This window comes from Saccostrea cucullata, unplaced genomic scaffold, assembly GCF_032062105.1.
Source record: "Saccostrea cucullata isolate Sc308-1 unplaced genomic scaffold, CSIRO_AGI_Scuc_v1 ctg9225, whole genome shotgun sequence".
Classification (NCBI taxonomy): Eukaryota; Metazoa; Mollusca; class Bivalvia; order Ostreida; family Ostreidae; genus Saccostrea; species Saccostrea cuccullata.
Genome location: NW_026925516.1, coordinates 1 through 19,265, shown reverse-complemented (window position 1 = coordinate 19,265; position 19,265 = coordinate 1). Strand labels below are relative to the sequence as shown.

General features: G+C 32.6%; 1 protein-coding gene across 1 annotated transcript; it reads left to right on the top strand.

Moving 5' to 3' along the window:
* Nucleotides 1–556: 556 nt before the first annotated feature.
* Nucleotides 557–1,980, top strand: LOC134269058 (prostaglandin E2 receptor EP4 subtype-like). The gene is made up of 2 exons (XM_062751276.1): nucleotides 557–1,309; nucleotides 1,509–1,980. The coding sequence occupies exons 1-2, from the start codon at nucleotides 572–574 to the stop codon at nucleotides 1,788–1,790; spliced, it is 1,020 nt and encodes a 339-aa protein (XP_062607260.1). The 5' UTR covers nucleotides 557–571; the 3' UTR covers nucleotides 1,791–1,980.
* The last annotated feature ends 17,285 nt before the right edge of the window (nucleotides 1,981–19,265 follow it).

The window sequence follows — 19,265 nt, the reverse complement described above, 5'->3', positions numbered from 1 at the left end:
GGACATTTTTGTTGAGATGAATTATAAAGATGATGTTATTACCTCATGCGGAGAGAGAGAGAGAGAGAGAGAGAGAGAGAGAGAGAGAGAGAGAGAGAGAGAGCTAATACTTAAGATAAAAACTTTGGCTTGTAAAAATTTATTTTAGATAAATATTTAATATGTGAGAGATATACTGAAAGACACGTTGCATATATAGTACTCTGATGAGGCGGAATTTGATTTTGTGAAAATAAAAAACAAGCACACAATCGTTTTCATCCTTAAACAGTGAAGTACTTCTTCCTGAAATCGGTGACATCACATAATAAACCGTCACATGTCATATGTAAGGAAAACCCTTTAAAACTGTAAAGAGAAAAGCAAAGTATAAATGAAATTCGTACCTATCACAACATATAAGGATGTACTGTTGCTTCGATGCACGAAACGATTCCCAGGAAGTGTGTGAGACAGTAAATTTAACATGATATTGGAAAGGATAACCAACAAACTGTGAATGAAATATAGATATTCCGTGTGGAAAAATTGACACCATTTTATCGTGAGGATTGCCTATGAACATATATAAATGGGAAATGCTACAGACCCTATTCACGAATCGGGGATTCCAACATACGTGTTTTTCGCCTTTGGATTTGTGGGCAATGGGCTAGCTCTTGTTGTTATTTGTTGCAACCGGGAACATCATCAATGGCGATCCTTCTACATTTTCTTCGTAGGTCTAGCAATGTCTGACTTTCTGAATCAGGTGATAGTATTCCCATTCGAAGTCTTACGGTATGGATCTAATTTCAATTACACTATTCCCCCACATCTTTGCAAAGTTGAGTCATTTATCTACTCTTTCACCCAAATTTCCTCAGGCATGATCATTTCCGGTATAGGCACGGACCGATACATTTTTTTAAGTAACCATGGACAACCACACGACACGATGCTGTGGAATCGCCGAAAATATCTTGTTTGTCTGCTGGTGATATGGATTTTTTCGGCCCTTGTGTCATCACTTCATTTGTTTGTAGGGAAAAGCTCGATCTTTTATCCCGGGTCCTGGTGCTTTATTGACGTGATGGACAAGGGTATTGGATCTGTATTTAGTGCCACAGTGTACGCTTTAACAGGGATTGTGGTCCTTGTGTATACTGTGTACATTTATATCTGCGTCATGTGCATGTCGTGTAGAGACCCTGAACAACGCGGTAGACTTCTGGACGCAGACCGTGTAACTGGCTTTTACGACGTTCATGTCAATGTGTTCTTGGCAATTTCAGTGACGCTTTATGTCGTCTGTTGGGGACCATTTTTGGTAAGTGTTGCCAAGAAGACTTGCAAAAGTATGAACTGTTATGATGAACACAATGAAATACATTTTCTTTCATAGAGACTACGTATTGTATAAATTAAAAGAAATGACGTGTTAAACATGTTAAAAATTAAACGTAAGAATTAATTCTTCATAATGCACATCAACTATTCATTAAAACTTAAAAAAAAATCTTTTGTAGATGGACATATTTTTACGAGGGATCAAAGTAATACCTGGTTGTCCAGGTAAACTTGAACTTTGGCTTGTTCGACTGATAGACCTGAAGTCCAATGTGAACCCCTGGCTTTATGTATTACTACGCAAGGAGTATATAAGAAGGATCTTTGTTCGATTTCAGTCATGCCATGAGGGGAATATTCAAACAGCGCCCCCTGATGGAGAAAGCAAGAGGCTCCTACAGGAGAGTCAAATAACTTTCTCAAATCCTTCAAGTCAGTGTTCTAACTATATGCAAAACTGACTGATCTTTACTAACTATTTTCATTATTTATTATTTTTTAATTTTTTTAAGCAAGATTATTAAGAAATCATCAGATGAGGTATCAGGGTTGAAAATCCCACTGATTCCTCTTATAAAATTGTGCTCAAGCATTATATTATTAGTACTTCCCAGAAAAGCCTAATCTAAATAAAATTATTTGAAATGCAAATTTGGAGAAGGGGGAATCTTTTACAATAATGGACTTTTAAACTTTGCAGTATCATATAAAAGACTGGAACACTATCTCAAGCGAGAGTTACCGCGGGTTACTTCTTTTAGATTTCGATGATGAATCTAGAAATCAGCATTATACATCAATCTATTCATCAAACGAGTTCAAAATTTAGTCAAATAACGAAATAGGAAAAATTTTGTCTCAACAGCTGAACATCAAGTTACTTTTATAATGTACATGTACATACTGTAAAGAATTTATCATAATCACCCAAATAGGCAATAAACCTTACCAATAGTTAATGCAGCATGCCAGCTATAAAAGTTTCCGCGATAGCCAGCAGCATAGCTTAAGAAACGAAAAATCAAAAGAAAATTGAAACAACAAAAACTCGTCTTTTTTGTTGTACTAGCCAAATAACAGGCATTTACTGTTAATGAATAATTATTATAAACCATTTACAACAACATACATATTGGAAAATAAAAGCTTAAGCATAACGCATTCCAAAATACCGGTAAAATCCAAAGATCCAACTCCGAACATTTTTAAACTACTGATTATGAAGCATTTCATTTACTCTTTTTGAAACTAATTTATTTCTTTTAAACCACATGGAAACAAAAAGTTATCATGCATTTGTGATTTTTACATAACAATCCTTTGATTTATTCATGTTTATTCGTATCTTTTCTAGTACTGAGTTGCTCCCCTTTTTCATGGAAAAACAGTTTTATTGCCCACAAGCATGTTATGATTAAAGCTTTCACAAAAACTATACGGGAGTAAGGAATCATATTTACTCCTGTGCCTTCCTCAGATCCCGTTAGTCTTTGGAAAATACTATCGTTTGTCTTTAGTTGGACAAATGTGTTCTAAGTTTGGATAAAAATCTGAACAAGTTTTTGACCTCTATAGTGTAAACACTTATTAATAGTATTGCATTTGAGAAAATTTCTTGCGTTTTGGAGCTAAGCTTTGAAATGATGCTTATCAATAAATACAAATCAGAAATATCAAACAAGCACGTGTAAGATACATGTCTTTTATCTTCATCTGAACATAGAAGAATTTGTCCAACTCAATATAGCTTCTGCACATTCACAGCTTAAATAAAGACTTGCATGGAATGTAAATCAAATTCAAAAATACTAAAATAGAAAGATCTTTGTTAAAAAGATGTCAAGGACATAAAAAAGATAATTATGTGTATGTAAAAAGCACACCTAACAGAAAATATGCTTAATTCCCAGAGGTTTTCTTGGAATAGTTTATTTAGTCATGTCTTTCGTATTAAGGCTGCTACTCGTGCAAAAGTGGAAGCAAATAAACATGTAATAGAAAGAAGATATAATACTTGCATATAAAACTTGTAATAAATATATTATGTCCTTTGTTTGCTTTTTTGTTTAGTACCAAAAAATTCTTTCAAGAATGTGCATCTTCGAAGTCACATCTAACAGATATATTGATTGATTGTGTACTGTTTAGCGTCCCTCTCCAGAATATTTCACTGATATGGAGACGTCACCATTAATTGCCGGTGAAGGGCTGCAAATTTACGCCTATGCTCGGCACTTACGGCCTTTGAGCAGGGAGGGATCTTTATCGTGCCACACCTGCTGTGACACGGGGCCTCGGTGTATACGGTCTCATCCGAAGGACCGCCCCATTTAGTCGCCTTTTACGACAAGCAAGGGGGCACTGAGGACCTATTCTCACCCGGAACCCCACGGGGCTCTAACAGATACAGGTTAAATGTTTTTGAGCTGTATTTCGTTCATATCAACCAATTACATTTCAAGTAATTATTAATATTACGATGTTTAAGGTGATTTTCAGAAAAAAAAATTGCAACAGGGTCATCATGAAAATTAATTCCTGACGTACAAAATACCAGTAAAATGTATTCAACAAATATAAAGAACAAAAAGAAAGAAGTTGAGGATTTTGGTCTTTGTCATCAACAGGACAGTATATAGGCTATAAAAATTATGACAATACAGAAAGGAATTTATACATAATATGGCTTTCGATTATAGAAAACAAAGAATAATTTGATCGAGATATGAGAGGAGCAAAGAAAGATTGACTAACAGTACCAGAAGCACATCAGTGTCCAACACTTCACTCTGCTTTCACATTTATCAAGACTAGCTTCTCAAGCTTTAAGGGGACATCTGGTGCTTTGTTGACATAACCTAAAAACAAAAGATCATCGTATTAAAGAAGTAGAACACCTATAGTCACGTTAACCTCAACGAGGCTTCTTAAAATCAAACCTAATTTAAAGACTGCATACTGAAACATGTGAAACAAAGGAATCACGTGTTTTCCTTATCAAGAAGTCAAGAGGTATAAGTACTAGTAGTAGCATACATGTGTGTTTTTTCATAGTTTTGATACGTTTTTCTCGGCTTAGTTTTCAAAACAAATATTCGATTCATTCTAGTACGATGATTTTAAGAAAACGTGAACATTTCATTATTGATCAGGATGCTGTATAAGGATGTCAGGAAATATCAGGAAGTTGTTCAAATAACATTCTTTATACTATGTATTTGAAAAAAAAATATGATTAAGACCGTTGTGATAAAGTTTCCTTGTTTTTTATTTTTGAAAAACTAATCATATGCTATACAATTTAAGACTTACTTGAAAGTAGTTCTCTTAGATTGAGCCATACAAAACCCCAGAGGCTTACCTTCCCCCATAGCTATACTTCACCTGAATGTTTCCAAAGAGAGGGAGCTGACTACCAAAAAATGATGATGGAAAAGCTAAAGTCATCTCCTTTGTTTTACTGTTTAATAAGTTTATAATTGGTCCTTAATTTGGTCTCAAATAATTGGAACTTTAAATGTAAAACAAATGTGACTGACACACTGATGTTTTTTTCGGAGGTTAGAAGGGTATTTGAATGGACGTAACTATCATTAATTGATAAAATATCCTAGATATATCTGAGGACGAATTGAAGGCCACTACAGTGTTTTCTTATTCTAGCTATTATGTACATGGTTTTGTTTTACCTCTTTTTCGTAGGATTAAAATAAATCGATTTATAAATCATTTCATATATTGAGATATCTTATATATGTAATATCATGTCTTTTGTCATAAATTATCAAAAGTTTTACTAAAAAAACTCTTTAATTAGAATAAACTATTATTTTAATTACGCATTTAGTATTTTAATGTTCTTTAAAGTCATTAAATTGTGAGGAGAGTAAATGTCAACCAGTCAAAGGTCAAATACTAGTATCTCTCCTATAGCTGAGCAAAAACACATTATCCGACAATAAACATTGATTGGTCGACATTATGACTATTTACAATAAGGTTGAGCATTGCTTTACAAACACCTGCTACTTTATGATGTTACAAACATTTTATATTAGTCATAAAAGTGTTTATTCAATTGTTTGGAGATTGAAGTTGTGCAGTAAACTCGTCAGGTAGAAAGAAATCACATTGCCCAGAAGATTGTCCTTAGAACGACAGTGTGGTTAATGGTCAAATGTATATTTGGATAAGATAAGTAGTTTTGCGTTTATTTATTATAGAAAGCCCAAATAAAAAAATTCTTGAATTTTAAATTTTTATTAATTTAGATTTCTTTTGATATTAATATTTTAAATGGATGTTTTTTTAAGATATTAATTCAATGCCCGAAGTCAACTCTCTCTTATTCAACCCTTTTTTCTTTACTTCATCTTAAATGTCGAAATCTTAAAATCCCTAGACAGGCGCTAAATGATAAAGGAATGCGCCCTATCAAATATAATCCTTTATTGGTTCAAATAATATATATATCACTGAATGATAGAATAAAGCACCAACTAGGGTCAGAACACTCTATAACACGGTATGAAAATATATGTTACTTGGTTACAAATGATGAAAGAACAGAGGGCGTTTTCTGATGGAAAAATATGCAATAATGAATTTGATTTAACTTTCAAAAATTTGTATGTATCATTTTCAAAGCATGATTTCGAAGCTAAGCTTGCGTAAATAAAAAGCATATTTTTGTCAGTAAGGGTTTCTCGGGCTGTCTTACATATCAAAGAATTGACTCTGAACTGAATGCAGCTACGTGCATTGAATCATTTAACATATATCTTGCGCATTTTTATTTAAATGAAAAAAAAAACTTTTTCGATTAGGATGCCTTCTTTTAGTAACATTATATTTCAGCGTCTTGAATAGAAGCAAAAGGAGGAGTAGAAGTAGAAGTTAACAAGAGGATCATGGGCCACATCGCTCACCGGAGCAATGTGGCTAGGAAAAAAGCATAAATTAGTTTATTGTTGAAAAGTTGAAACCAAATAGTGGTCCCAACCAATCCTTAAAAGGGAAAGGGTATGATTTGAACAAACTTGAATCTACACTAAGGATGCTTGCATATTTCGTTGACTACCTGTGGCTTTATTGCCCTTTACATTTGAACTTACATTGTGGCCCCGCCCTACCATCAGGGGTCATGACTTGAACAAAATTGAATCTACATTACCTGAGAATGCTTTGTTACAACGCGAAATGTAATAAACCTGGATTATTATATTTCTCATTATTACATTTTGCGTCGAGATCAATGCAAAATGTAATAACGCAAAATGTAATAACATAATTTTTAGATTATTACATTTTGCGTCGAGATCAACGCAAAATGTAATAACGTGCTCTTCCGTTGTTACATTCTGCGTTATTTTTTTTTTTTTGCACTGAAAAGAAAACGCAAAATGTAATAAAACAATATGTAATAAAACAAAATTTAATTAATTTTTTTTTTATTGCGTATAACAAAAAAGAACATAAAATTGATTCAAATATATACATGTAACCAACATGGGAAACACGCTGTAAAAATATTTAGAATTAAAACATTGAAACCTACGTTAGGGCTTTGTTACAACGCACTTTGAAAAATTACGCACTTTGAAAAAATTTTTCAAAGTGCGTTAATTTTTGGGACCAGGTTAACGCACTTTGAAAAAATTTTTCAAAGTGCGTTGAATTTGGGACCAAATCAACGCACTTTGAAAAAATTTTTCAAAGTGCGTTAAGACTGTACATCATAATTTTACACCATGTAAACATTTAACGCACTTTGAAAAAATTTTCATGAAACAAAAGGAATTAGACTTATATTTTAGAAATAGACAACAGTATTACCCCCTCGCAACGTATGATGGGATATAGTTATGCGATTATGTGTGCTATAACTTTATGTGTATGTTATTTTTTTTCTGTGTGGAATTGATGTTATTTGTATAGCGATCGATGTCAAATGCTGCCTTGATTTACTGAACATGCTTTTTGGGAAGGAATGCTCCGTTTTGCGGTGCCCTTACTTTGATGTGCTTCTTTCTAAAAACTGATGGATTGAAGAAAACCTAGAAACGGACAACGAAGAAAAGACTGGCTGAATTAAGGTCTATCAGCTCAACTCTTTATCATTCCCACCCAGATGTATCTATTATTATAACTCGTAAACTTAAGTGTCAATGATATTTGAAAAAAGAGCATTCTAAATACAATATAAGCACTGTACACGGAAGTCTGTAGTAAATCGAAATTTTGTTCTTTTAAATCTCAAAGTCTATTTATGTTCATTTTCAGGAAAATCAGAATATTATATTATGTACCTGTCTGCTTTTCGATGTTAATTTGATACCATATCTGATAATCTCTCTGTTAACCTCCAGGTATTTAACTTACATGATATTTTCATAGGAATTGTTCATTTAACATGTATCTAATATCTTTTCTCATGTTTTACGCAAATAAATAAAGCATATATAAATTAATAAAATACAATTATTTAGTTTTAAATAGCTTTAAAATTGGTGAAAAATAAGAATTTATTTTTCGCTTTTTGTCTATATAAACATATCCCCCCCCCCCCCCCTGTGAAACACAAAAAGCTTTGGCATAAATTTGTAAAATAACAGTCCATATTATCTGTAAAAAGGAATTTTTGTTTCACGGGGGGGGGGGGGGGGGTTGTTTAAAAAATATTTTCAGTTTTCCGTTGATTTCTATAGTGGAAAACACAAGTTTTGCCAAAATTATACTAGACTAGATTTATCTCTCTTTGGTATCCCAAATAAGTAAGGTTTTATGAAAATTCATATCAATATGCATAAAAAATTTGAGAATCATTCCAAGATGTTAACTTTTGAGAATTGACTTATAGATAGGCGGAAGAATAATACTATTGTTAGTAGTTCTTTACGACCTTGAATGTTGACCTTTTGACCCCAAATTCAAAAGGGGTCTTTCTAAGGCCACAGGGATTCTGTTATGTTAAATTTCATTGCAAAAGCTCAAAGGGTTGTCGAGATATCGTGTGGAAACGAAAGCGTTACAGAAAGACGGATGGACGGACAGCTAGACGGACAGACGGACAGGTTGACCCAAATTAATACCCCCCACTTTTCAAGCGGGGGACAAAAAGTATCAAATCAGGTTCAAATGATAAATTATCATACTTAAGATTTGTAGGAATATTGACTAAGCCATGCAGAATTTTTTTTTTTCAAAGTGCGTTAATATTGTCCATATTAACGCACTTTGAAAAAAAATTTTTTTTTCAAAGTGCGTTAACCTTGTCCCAAAAATTAACGCACTTTGAAAAAATTTTTCAAAGTGCGTAATTTTTTCAAAGTGCGTTGCCACAGGGCTTTTACGGACATAAAATCAATAAATTCTCTTGATATGTATGTATACAATGGTTAACAAATTAGACGTGTATGTGAGGGACAGGGATAGGGTGGGGTGTTTACTTTGTGTGTTTATTATTGTATTACTGTGAACATGCAGAAACAATCCATTTTATTATTGGATGGAAAGAAAGAAAGAAAGAGAGAATTTTGTTTTTGCTTGTCTGCAATGCTGGTGATTTGCTATCATTTGTCAATAAACATCTTCCTGCTATACATTCACACCTGCCAGTACAAATGAATAGGTTTTTTTAAAAGATTCATTGCATTTGTCTATAAAAAACAAAACAAAAGCACACTGGTCAATACCCCCAACAACCCTGCCCACATATGCACGTTTCTAATTGGCAACACCTATAATTTGAAAACATTTATTTAATGATTTTGAATACATGTAGCCAATTAAATCAATATATTATAATTTTTTTAATTAAAAGAAATTACATATATCTATTTTTCTGTTGTCTTATTTTATTTTCATCGGTCACTACACTAATGAAAATTGTACTCAATCTGGCTGACGAAAAAAAGTCTGTTATTACATTTTGCATTTTTGCCTTTTGCTTAATCTCGACGCAAAATGTAACAACGCAATATGTAATAATCCAAAAATTATATTATATTTTGCGTTGATATCGACGCAAAATGTAATAACGCGAAACGTAATAATCCTCAAAAGTGTGTTGTTACTTTTTGCGTTATTACATTCTGCGTTGATTTCGACGCAAAATGTAATAACGCAAAATGTTATAATCCAGGTTTAGTACATTTCGCGTTGTTATTACATTTCGCGTTGTAACAATGCTTCCGTATGAATAGGACTAATCATGCCTTTGCTATGCTTCTACATGTTTCTATGTAAAACTTGGATTCCATGTCGTGGCCCTGCCCCATCCCCAGGGGTCATGATTTGAACAAAATTGAATATTAATGTTCACTACCTGAGGATGTTTCCATAAAAATATGATCATTCATGCCTCTGCTATTCTTGAGAAGATTTTTAAAGAATTTCCCTATATATTTCTATGTGAAACTTTGATCGGCCATTGTGGCCCCGCCCTATTCCCATGAGTCATGATTTGAACAAACTTGAATGTCCACTACCTGAGGATGCTTCCGTCAAAATATGATCATTCATGCCTTTGCTATTCCAGAGAAAGTTTTTATAGAATTTTCCTATATATTTCTATGTGAAACTTTGATCGGCCATTGTGGCCCCGCCCTACCCACAGGGGTCATGATATGAATAAACTTGAATCTCAACTACCCAAGGATGCTTCCATAAAAATATGATCACTCATGCCTTTGCTATTCCAGAGAAGATTTTTAAAGAATTTTCCTACATATTTCTATGTAAAACTTTGATCGGCCATTGATGCCCCGCCCTACCCACAGGGGTCATGATTTGAACAAATTTGAAGCTACACTTCCTGAGGATGCTTCCAAAAAAATATGATCAATTATGGCTTTGTTATTCTTGAGAAGAAGATTTTTAAAGAATTTTCCTATATATTTCTATGTAAAACTTTCATTGGCCATTGAATCTACACTACCTGAGGATGCTTCCCTATAAGTTTCAACTTTCCTGGCACAGTGGTTCTTGAGAAGAAGATTTTTAAAGAATTTTCCTATATATTTCTATGTAAAACTTTGATTCGCCATTGTGACCCCGCCCTACCCCCGGGGGTCATAATTTGAACAAACTTGAATTTACACTACCTGAGGATGCTTCACTGTAAGTTTCATCTTTCCTTGCACAGTGGTTCTTGAGAAGAAAATTTTTAAAACATCAAATTTTCACTATTTCTAAATTATCTATCCTTGAATAAGGGCGTGGACCTTCATTTGAACAAACTTGAATCCCCTTTACCTAAGGATACTTTGTGCCAAGTTTGGTTGAAATTGGCCCAGTGGTTCTTGAGAAGAAGATGAAAATGTGAAAAGTTAACGACAACGACAGACAAAGGACAAATTTTGATCAGAAAAGCTCACTTGAGCCTTCGCCTCAGGTGAACTAAAAAGCAAGCCATTTCTTTTTCGAAGTAATGTGATTGCTTACAGAATTATTTTAACAAAATTAACAGTGTAGGACAGAAACTGTAATCAAGCTAAAATTAAAGTATATAAACATGGAACCCCCTTTACGTCTAGGAAGTACCTTGGAGGTACTTATCCGTATACATGTACGTAGTTAGGAAAACTCGGTAATCGAATGTCTAGAATTGTCTTACATTTGGTATGAAACATGTTATAGCCAAAATATATGTACAACCCAACGACACCAAGATATTTAATTGTAAAGCACTTTTAGTTATCAGCACAAATCTATCTAAAGCTTTTTTACAATGCTATGTCTGAAGAAAATCCATTTATTTGATAAATTAACGAATGTGGATGCAAATAACTGTTTCCTTCCTGAATAACTGAATCGCCTCTACAAGACCCGCCAACGGATCACAATGAAGAAGAAAGCACCTGATGAACTTGAAGGTCTTTGATGAAAAAAGAATGAAATTGATTCAACTTGTTTTAAACATAAAACTACTTAAAGGTTTTATAAACAAAAAAACTACTTAAAGAATAAAACCTTTGAGAATCATTAAAAATACTATGTAACCGCTTTCTAAGAAAGAGTTGTTTTTTATTCATAAATTTCCAGTGTATATGAAAATAAAGTTACAAAGTGAACAATAAAGGTTAAGGACATGAGCCTTTTCAACGACAACACAACAGCTAAGCAGATAAATGGATTTCTTTACTCTTTCAAACTTTTATTTTTAATCTTTCAATACATCTACTTAAGTTTACTTCTCATTACATTCGAATCGGCTTTTGTACCTTAAAGTCATTGTAGTTCTCTAAAGTCTCTTGGTCTGTTACCCTTACGCTCTGTAACCCATCAATAGTATTTGTACTTTTGTATTTGATCCCATGGCGTATATTTCACAATACCAACCAAAATGTATTCTGGATTTGTTACTGACTTTTCATATGTTCATGTCAATGAACATTTTCATGATACATCAAGTTACTGTTATTTGTTCCGAACCCCCGAAAATTGTTACCTTTTTGGTTAAATCTGTGCATTTAGACGGTATAAATGTCTTTCCTGGAAATTTGAAGAAAATTGGCATAACTTTCCTGTCTGGCTGTGTAGCCATAATTAATGCCTCTAGCAGTACGGGGCATTATTCATCAATTTCATTGTTCTTCGCTTTATTTTTTAAAATAAAAAACTTATTAGTTTAAACAGGAGTAAGGTAAATCAACGCTGATCTTGCACGACGTCTTACCACAAAATCTGATTGCTTTTAGATGGTTGATTGCATTTTCCTGAAAATAAACGTTCACTTGGTTAATTTTGTTTTTAGAAGCTGGAAACCTAATTGCCTAAGCCCAAATATATTTTTCTTTACACGAAAAACTTTCACTTTAAAAGAGGAGTGAGTATCTCCTACCGACTGGTCACACCCGCCTTTATTTGTTATGGTCGGGAAATAACGAAAAAAAAAATCCATGGATGACTCAGTCTGGAAATAATGGCCTATCAATCAGTATGAAAAAAGTCAGCCAGTATTGACTTAATGATAAATTGTATTTGCTAACAAGGTCATTGGTTCGACTATAGAACTTTCGAAATGATGACTTTAAACGAGACTGCTGATAGTCTTGCTTCATCAAATTGTTTTTCAATAACTTACCTCGTTTTAGAAATTGTTCATACATAGAAATCACTTTTCGTATCGAATGAACGGAGAGATAAAACGTCCGCAGGTAAAGAAAAAGGTATATTGCTGCATAAGTAAGGAAAGCTGACTATTGAAAAGTTAAAGTCATCACGTATATCATTAAGCTTTGTTGCTAGATAACCGTTTACGTCTTTTTATAGATCCCAATATGAAACAGATGTGTCAGGCCCTGTGGTATCTTTTATCTCAACCTCATCTGGATATATCGTGTCGACATGAGAATGGAAATAAATATTGCTAAATGACCGTCGAGGATACATCTAAATGTCGAGTTGAAGGCCACAGCAAGTGTTTTCCTCTTTTCACGTAAAAGATTATGAAAAATACTGCTTCACATGAAACAAAACTAGGTCTGCTTATAACGCGGCGCAATTGGTACCCATGAGAAATTCAGTAGATTTTTAGAAGACCTGGTTTCCAAAAATCACAAAGATATTGTCAAAAAGAAACTCGAGCATCTTCTTAATATAATCTTCAAAGTATTCCTGTGTACAATCAAAACGTTTTTTCGCAAAGTAATTTTGTAATTCATCAATGACAAGGTTAGTAAATTTACGAATTCCATTTTTATTGAAAAAGCAGCTGTCAATAATGTCATTAAGCCTGGAAAGTTTTATGATGTTGATTTTGGTAAAATTGTGTGATTTCAAATTTTCCAAAAGTTCCTTGGAATTTATTAATATCCTAATACCTGGGTATCCAGATCTGATTAACGATTAACAGCACTTATTACTGAACGTATTGGTGAACAGTACTGTTGTAGTTTGTCCTTCACTACTGTTAATATCTTTGTGCGAAATGAAGAAAAAGTCATGATTTTTATTTCATCGACACATTAGAAGTTTGAGGATTTTCTCCTAATTAATACTAATTAAAAGGTCATAAACAAATGCATTTGAATCTTGAAACAGATTCCGAGAAAAATAGAGTAACAACAAAAAATCTGCTTTGTTTCGTTTAGAATGATTTATACAAATTGCATAAGCCAAAGGATCTGAGTAATTTCCAGGAAAATATCGTTAGAAATAATCCTTTGATAACATCGTCAGGTTCTCCCATTTATCGTATTTAATTATGTAATACAGATAAGTGCTGTACACGATGCAGCATCCTAATATTTAACATTTACACTTGTTCTAACCCGGCCATTCAATCAGGAAAATGTAAGAAAACGTGGATATCTTGCGAGGTTATAAAATTTCCCCATTGAATAAATAATATCAATTCAAGAACTTCCAAATCTCTGAAAAAAATCTTTTTTTAAAAAAGTGATCACGTATTTTCACTGTGTTGAAACACTTCAGTTTGAAAGGCAGTTTGGATGAGGAAATGAGATTGGTTTTCTATGGTTACAAAATCCTGAGAACTATTTCAAGATATTATTTTTCTATTTCCTTAATCGACCATTCAAATACAACAAAGCTATAAATCAACATTTTAAGGTATCTCAGGGTATTTGATTACAGATAAGCTATTATCAAATAAAATCCGATACAAACTTCCAGAGACATGACTACCTTGGCGAGACAGAGAAAAGCAAAGATTCCGATGTTAAAGCCCTTTGCTTTCCGGTTAATCTGATCATAGAAAAACAAAGTACTTTAACGTAAAAAAATATATTTTAAATGCCACACAGTTTTCATTGATGGACTACGGGGAAATGTGACATAATTACTCGATGGGATGCGATAAAATGGTGCTCACGTCGGCTTTGAACGACGTTTTCAATAACACACTGGAAGATCTAAATGACACCACAATGGAAAGAGTTAACGATTCAAGTGATCCAGGAACTGTGTTTTATGTGTATTATTATGGCATGTTTTTAATTATTGCCTGTATAAATATTCCTGGAAATATCCTGGTAATTAGGACCGTATTAAAGACCCCCAATCTCCGCCAGCCCTGTAACTTTTACATTGTGAGTTTGGCGGTTACAGACTTAATCATTGGATTTGTATATCCTGTGTACAATATCTCACATCTGGAACACGTACCAGAAATTAGCCGACCATTAGGTAAGTGCCCTTTCCCTCAGAATTTCGTTTTAGTTTGATGTAGCAAAACGAAACTAGATATATAATAGCAATAGTTTAATGTATGTAATTGAGAAAATATGCTTTTAAAAGAATCGAAAAAAGTTACACTTCTATGAATGGAAAAATGGTACAGCTAGGCCATTACATTTGTATTCAAAACCTATTTCTAAATTTGGAATATAAATATATAAGCAATTATCATAATACATATAATATTCAATTTGGAAATTTCTTTTTAAAAAGTACATATTCAAAATTTATTTAAAAACTGAGCAAAGAATGCACGTAATCCAAAAAAAAATAGAAGACTTTGGTCGGCATCGTTGTTAAATGCTGAAAAAGTCATACATTTCCTTTTTTAAATCAATTATTTTTGTACTTCCTAGTATTCAACTTATGCAATATTTAAACCTTGGAGTAAAGTTCAATCAAATATTGAAAGTTGTCCTTATTTTTTTTAAAGAAGTAGCATTGGCAGATTTATTGCACGTGAAGTGAGAAAAAAGGTTTATGCAAACAAACTCTTAATCCGCTATCCTATAAATTACCTCATATTAAATGTAATAAATCGTTATTGTATGCATAGTTGAACCATATTTATGGGACCCCTTACATAATGAAAAACAATAACAGTCTTTATTCAAAGATGTTTAAATAAAATAGCATTAATTATTTCAAATTCTTGTGCATACATGTATGAAAATTAAAACAATGACATACAAGTTGATGATATGTTTTCAGAAAAATTTAAATATTATAAATAATGCAAAATAAATTCGAATATTGCCGTAAAATAAGGATTGGATAAACATCAGCTACACGGAAACAAATTCACTTCCTGTAGTTGTAGATTCTGTTATCAACAATTCTGTCTAGATACCATGTTTGTTGTGATGCATGTTTTATACTTCCCAATTTTTCCGGAAGTTGTTAACTCAAGTTTATTTTTCCTAAAAATATTTTCAATTGTTTCTTTGTGTGTGTGTTTTTTTTTTAATGAAAAGAAGCATACGTTAACTTCAAATCTCTAAATGCACTTGATTTGGATAAATTCAATCAAATATTTTGTTAGACACAAGCAAATATTTGGGATAAAAGGAAAAAAAGTGGCATTTCAAGATAAAAGAATAAAAAATCTCCGTCCTTTAAAGTACAAATAATTGTGTCATCTTTGCCTGCTTTGTAAATGACTGTTGTAATTAACTCTTAATTGTCATAAGGAATGGAAGATAGCTATCTGCTTTGTAAATGGAACAAACGTTAGTATGTGTTTATTAAGTCTGTATGAAAACTTTTGTAATTAACTATTTATTGTCAAAAGGAATGAAGAATGGTTATTATATTGTTCTCCTTGGAGCGTTAGTTATAGCCGTATTATTTACCCTTAGCATCAATTAATTTACGGAGCAACCACAGTAACTCACATAAAATCACAATTAGTATAAAGTAGGCTCTGTTTACCAACAAGGTCATTACAACGACCGTTGAGTTTGCGAAAAGCTGGATTTAAACAATTTAATTGTAATCCTTGCAATATTAACATATTTGTAAGTAGCTTGCCGCAAACATTGATTGTATTGAGAATAGGATCTTGCATGTTGAATAAATTGGGGGATATAAACACGAGATGTAAGTGATGCTAAAATATTGCAGTATGAATAGAGGAAATGACTACGGAGAAGCTAAAGCCATCCCGTTTGTCATAGTTTAGATGTAAGTTGGCCATTATCATCCGCTGATTGAGAAACACCCAAATATGAAACAGATAATAAGCGCCCTTTTTAGTGTCTCTGATATTTTATATATCATTTATCGATACGACTTATGAATGACAGGATAAATTGTTAATTGTGAAACGATCTAAATGTCGAATTGAAATTAACCTCTCATTATTTTGAAGATTTGTGATAAATTCCACTCATAGGAATATAAAAATACTTAAAATAGGTTAGCTTTTTATAGGGGACAACTACATATTAAATACTGTAAATGAGAAACTCCAATATTTTACTATAATTGTACATATTATTTTTACGATTTAACTAAATGCTACTTTGATTGCCTGATTAAGTTATCTGGCTAATGGCTGGAGTGAACGATCTACAAGGAATACTTCTTCTGCATGACACCTAATCCTACATCTGGCACCTGATATTTCCAGGTCAAGTTCGCTCTGCTCTCAGTTCGTAATGATTGATTAGGTTTTAGGTTCTGGGGCTTAATTTCTGTGTTAAACTTGGCCGGCCCACAGCCACAATGTATACCAGCGCAATCTTGTCTCTCAATACTTCTGAAGAGAGTGAAGAATTAAACCCGGTAGAGCATTTATGACATTCCACTTTTTAAATATTTCAATCTGTAAAAACCGATATATGATTTATAATGTTGCTATACACATTGGCATCAGTTGACACAGTTAATGTAATGTATTCTTGAAGACAGACGGATATAGAAGAAATATATTTTCTGCATGAATAATGTATTTTGGCAGTAAAACACCCTTTAAGTGAATAATACATTTTAGCATCCACCTTTTTTACCTTTTAAATTAAACAAAATTTCCTTTTGGGTTTGAGTGAATTTGGTTTGATCAAAACAGACGATTGATTGATTGATTGTATGTTGTTTAAAGTCCCTCTCTAGAATTTTTTTTACTCATATGAAGACGCCACCACCTGCCGGTGGAGATCTACTTTTTCTTATCCACGTCCCACAGTGGGATTCGAACCCGCGATGTAAGAATTGGGTCCGTACTTCGCGACTCTAGATCAGACGCTGTAATCACTGCTACACGCGGGCGACCAAACCAGAGGAAAAATGACCTTAAAAACTTGTCTTTCTTTGGTAAATGAAAATTAATTTTTTTAGGAGCAACAAGTCACATTCAAAAACTTTTTATAAATACTGGAATTTTTATATATATTTAATTTTTATTTAAAGATTTTTTAAAAAAAATTTCTGTGTTATTTATTTCAAAACTGAGTTTAATTTTGAAATTTACAGGTACTTAGGTATCAAAGAACGTGCTTTTCGTTTAGTTGAAAACTCTCAAGCAGCTAATTTTAGATCTTTTTTTTCTTTGAAGGTACAAATTGTGAAGTAGAGGATTATTCTTTAGATATATTTATTGCACAGATACACAAATATATTATCATTTAATGTTATATGTACTTTGTAATCAAAGAATTTTTTAAAGTGCAGCTTTGGAAACAAAGCAACTAAAACTTATTAAAGCGATAAAATACTTTATAGGTTAACCTACTGGTTATGTATCTGATAAATATTTATATTTCTCTACTCGATGACTGCCAGTATTCCTGTCGATATACCGATACCGTGAATATACCATAAAATTTATTTTTCGGAGAGATTTTTATATTTCTGCTTGCAATTGAATTGTCATTGGTAGCTAAGTATTCTTATTTTTTTTTACTTTGTTAATTAAGAAGAAGTTAATGATGGTATTAAGAAGAATACAAATATCGATTTTTCCCCCATTGCCTGCTTTAATTGAGAGCTTTGCACTTAACTAGTAAGGCGCGTTATATTATTTCAAAGACTCACTCAGAAGACGGACTTGATTGAGAGCTGTGCCATTCCTCCCTAATGAGCGATAGATTTGACAAATAGCACCATTACATAACATTAAGAAGTTAAGTGACTGGTACGCAACGGAAATTAAAATATACAGCCTTTGGAAAAGATAAAATATCTAAAGCAAAAGAATTAATGCTTATCACCTGCAATTTCCGCAATGCAAATCCGTAAGACGAAAAAACATCCATATTTTTTTCTGTAAAAGAATGTATTTTCCGGTTAATCATAGTTGCCCTTTAAATTCTATTAATGTTGAATTCAGCAAAACATTCAAGTATATTTATTGAACAAATTAATGACATTAGCATAACAAGTGTGGACATATTATCAAAAATTCTGCTATTAATAATATTAAAAATATATAATGAACAGGGCCTTTAATCTCGCCTCTTCAGGGGTTTTCCATCCTTGAAAACCACATCAATCGTACAGATATTAACATGGATATTGTTTGCTATGGCATTTAGATCGCACTATTCATTTGTTAGGGCTTTTCGCTTTCAGGCGAAAAGCCCTATTGTTTTCGTCTTGTTTTATTATTAGGGCTTTTCGCTTTCAGGCGAAAAGCCCTATTGTTTTCGTCTTGTTTTATTATTATTATTATTATTATTATTATACCTAACAGATTTATGATCGTGATTTAAAGAACATCATTGGAGATATGTAATTTATACCATTACCATTAGACGGCATATCTAAAAGTCTCGCGTAAGTAAGGTTTTGTACTTCCGTAAACGTCACTTCCGGAATTTATCAGTCACAAACTAAAATTTCTTTAAACCCTTATACTTTCCTTATTTTACATGCAATTTCATTCAAAATTAAGGAGTATATTCCTCAAAGTATTATCTACAAAAAAGTCATCGTTAGCGTTTTTCCACCTATTTTACAATTTTGCGTTATAGGGCTCCAAAGTTAAGAAAAAGGGGGATTGAAATTTAAAATTTTGAAAACAATGTAGGAAATTTATTTTGAAGATTTTATATTGTTAACCGAAGTAATTAAAGGCAGAAATGTAAGTTTCATGTCCATCAGAGCAGAACTTCCGGTTCCATAAGTCTTTGAAAATTGTCTATGGGAGTTTCTATAGTGAAAAAAAATCATTTGTGTTCCATTATCTCAAAAGGGGAGCAAGCAATAATTGTAATAATTACATGAAATAATTG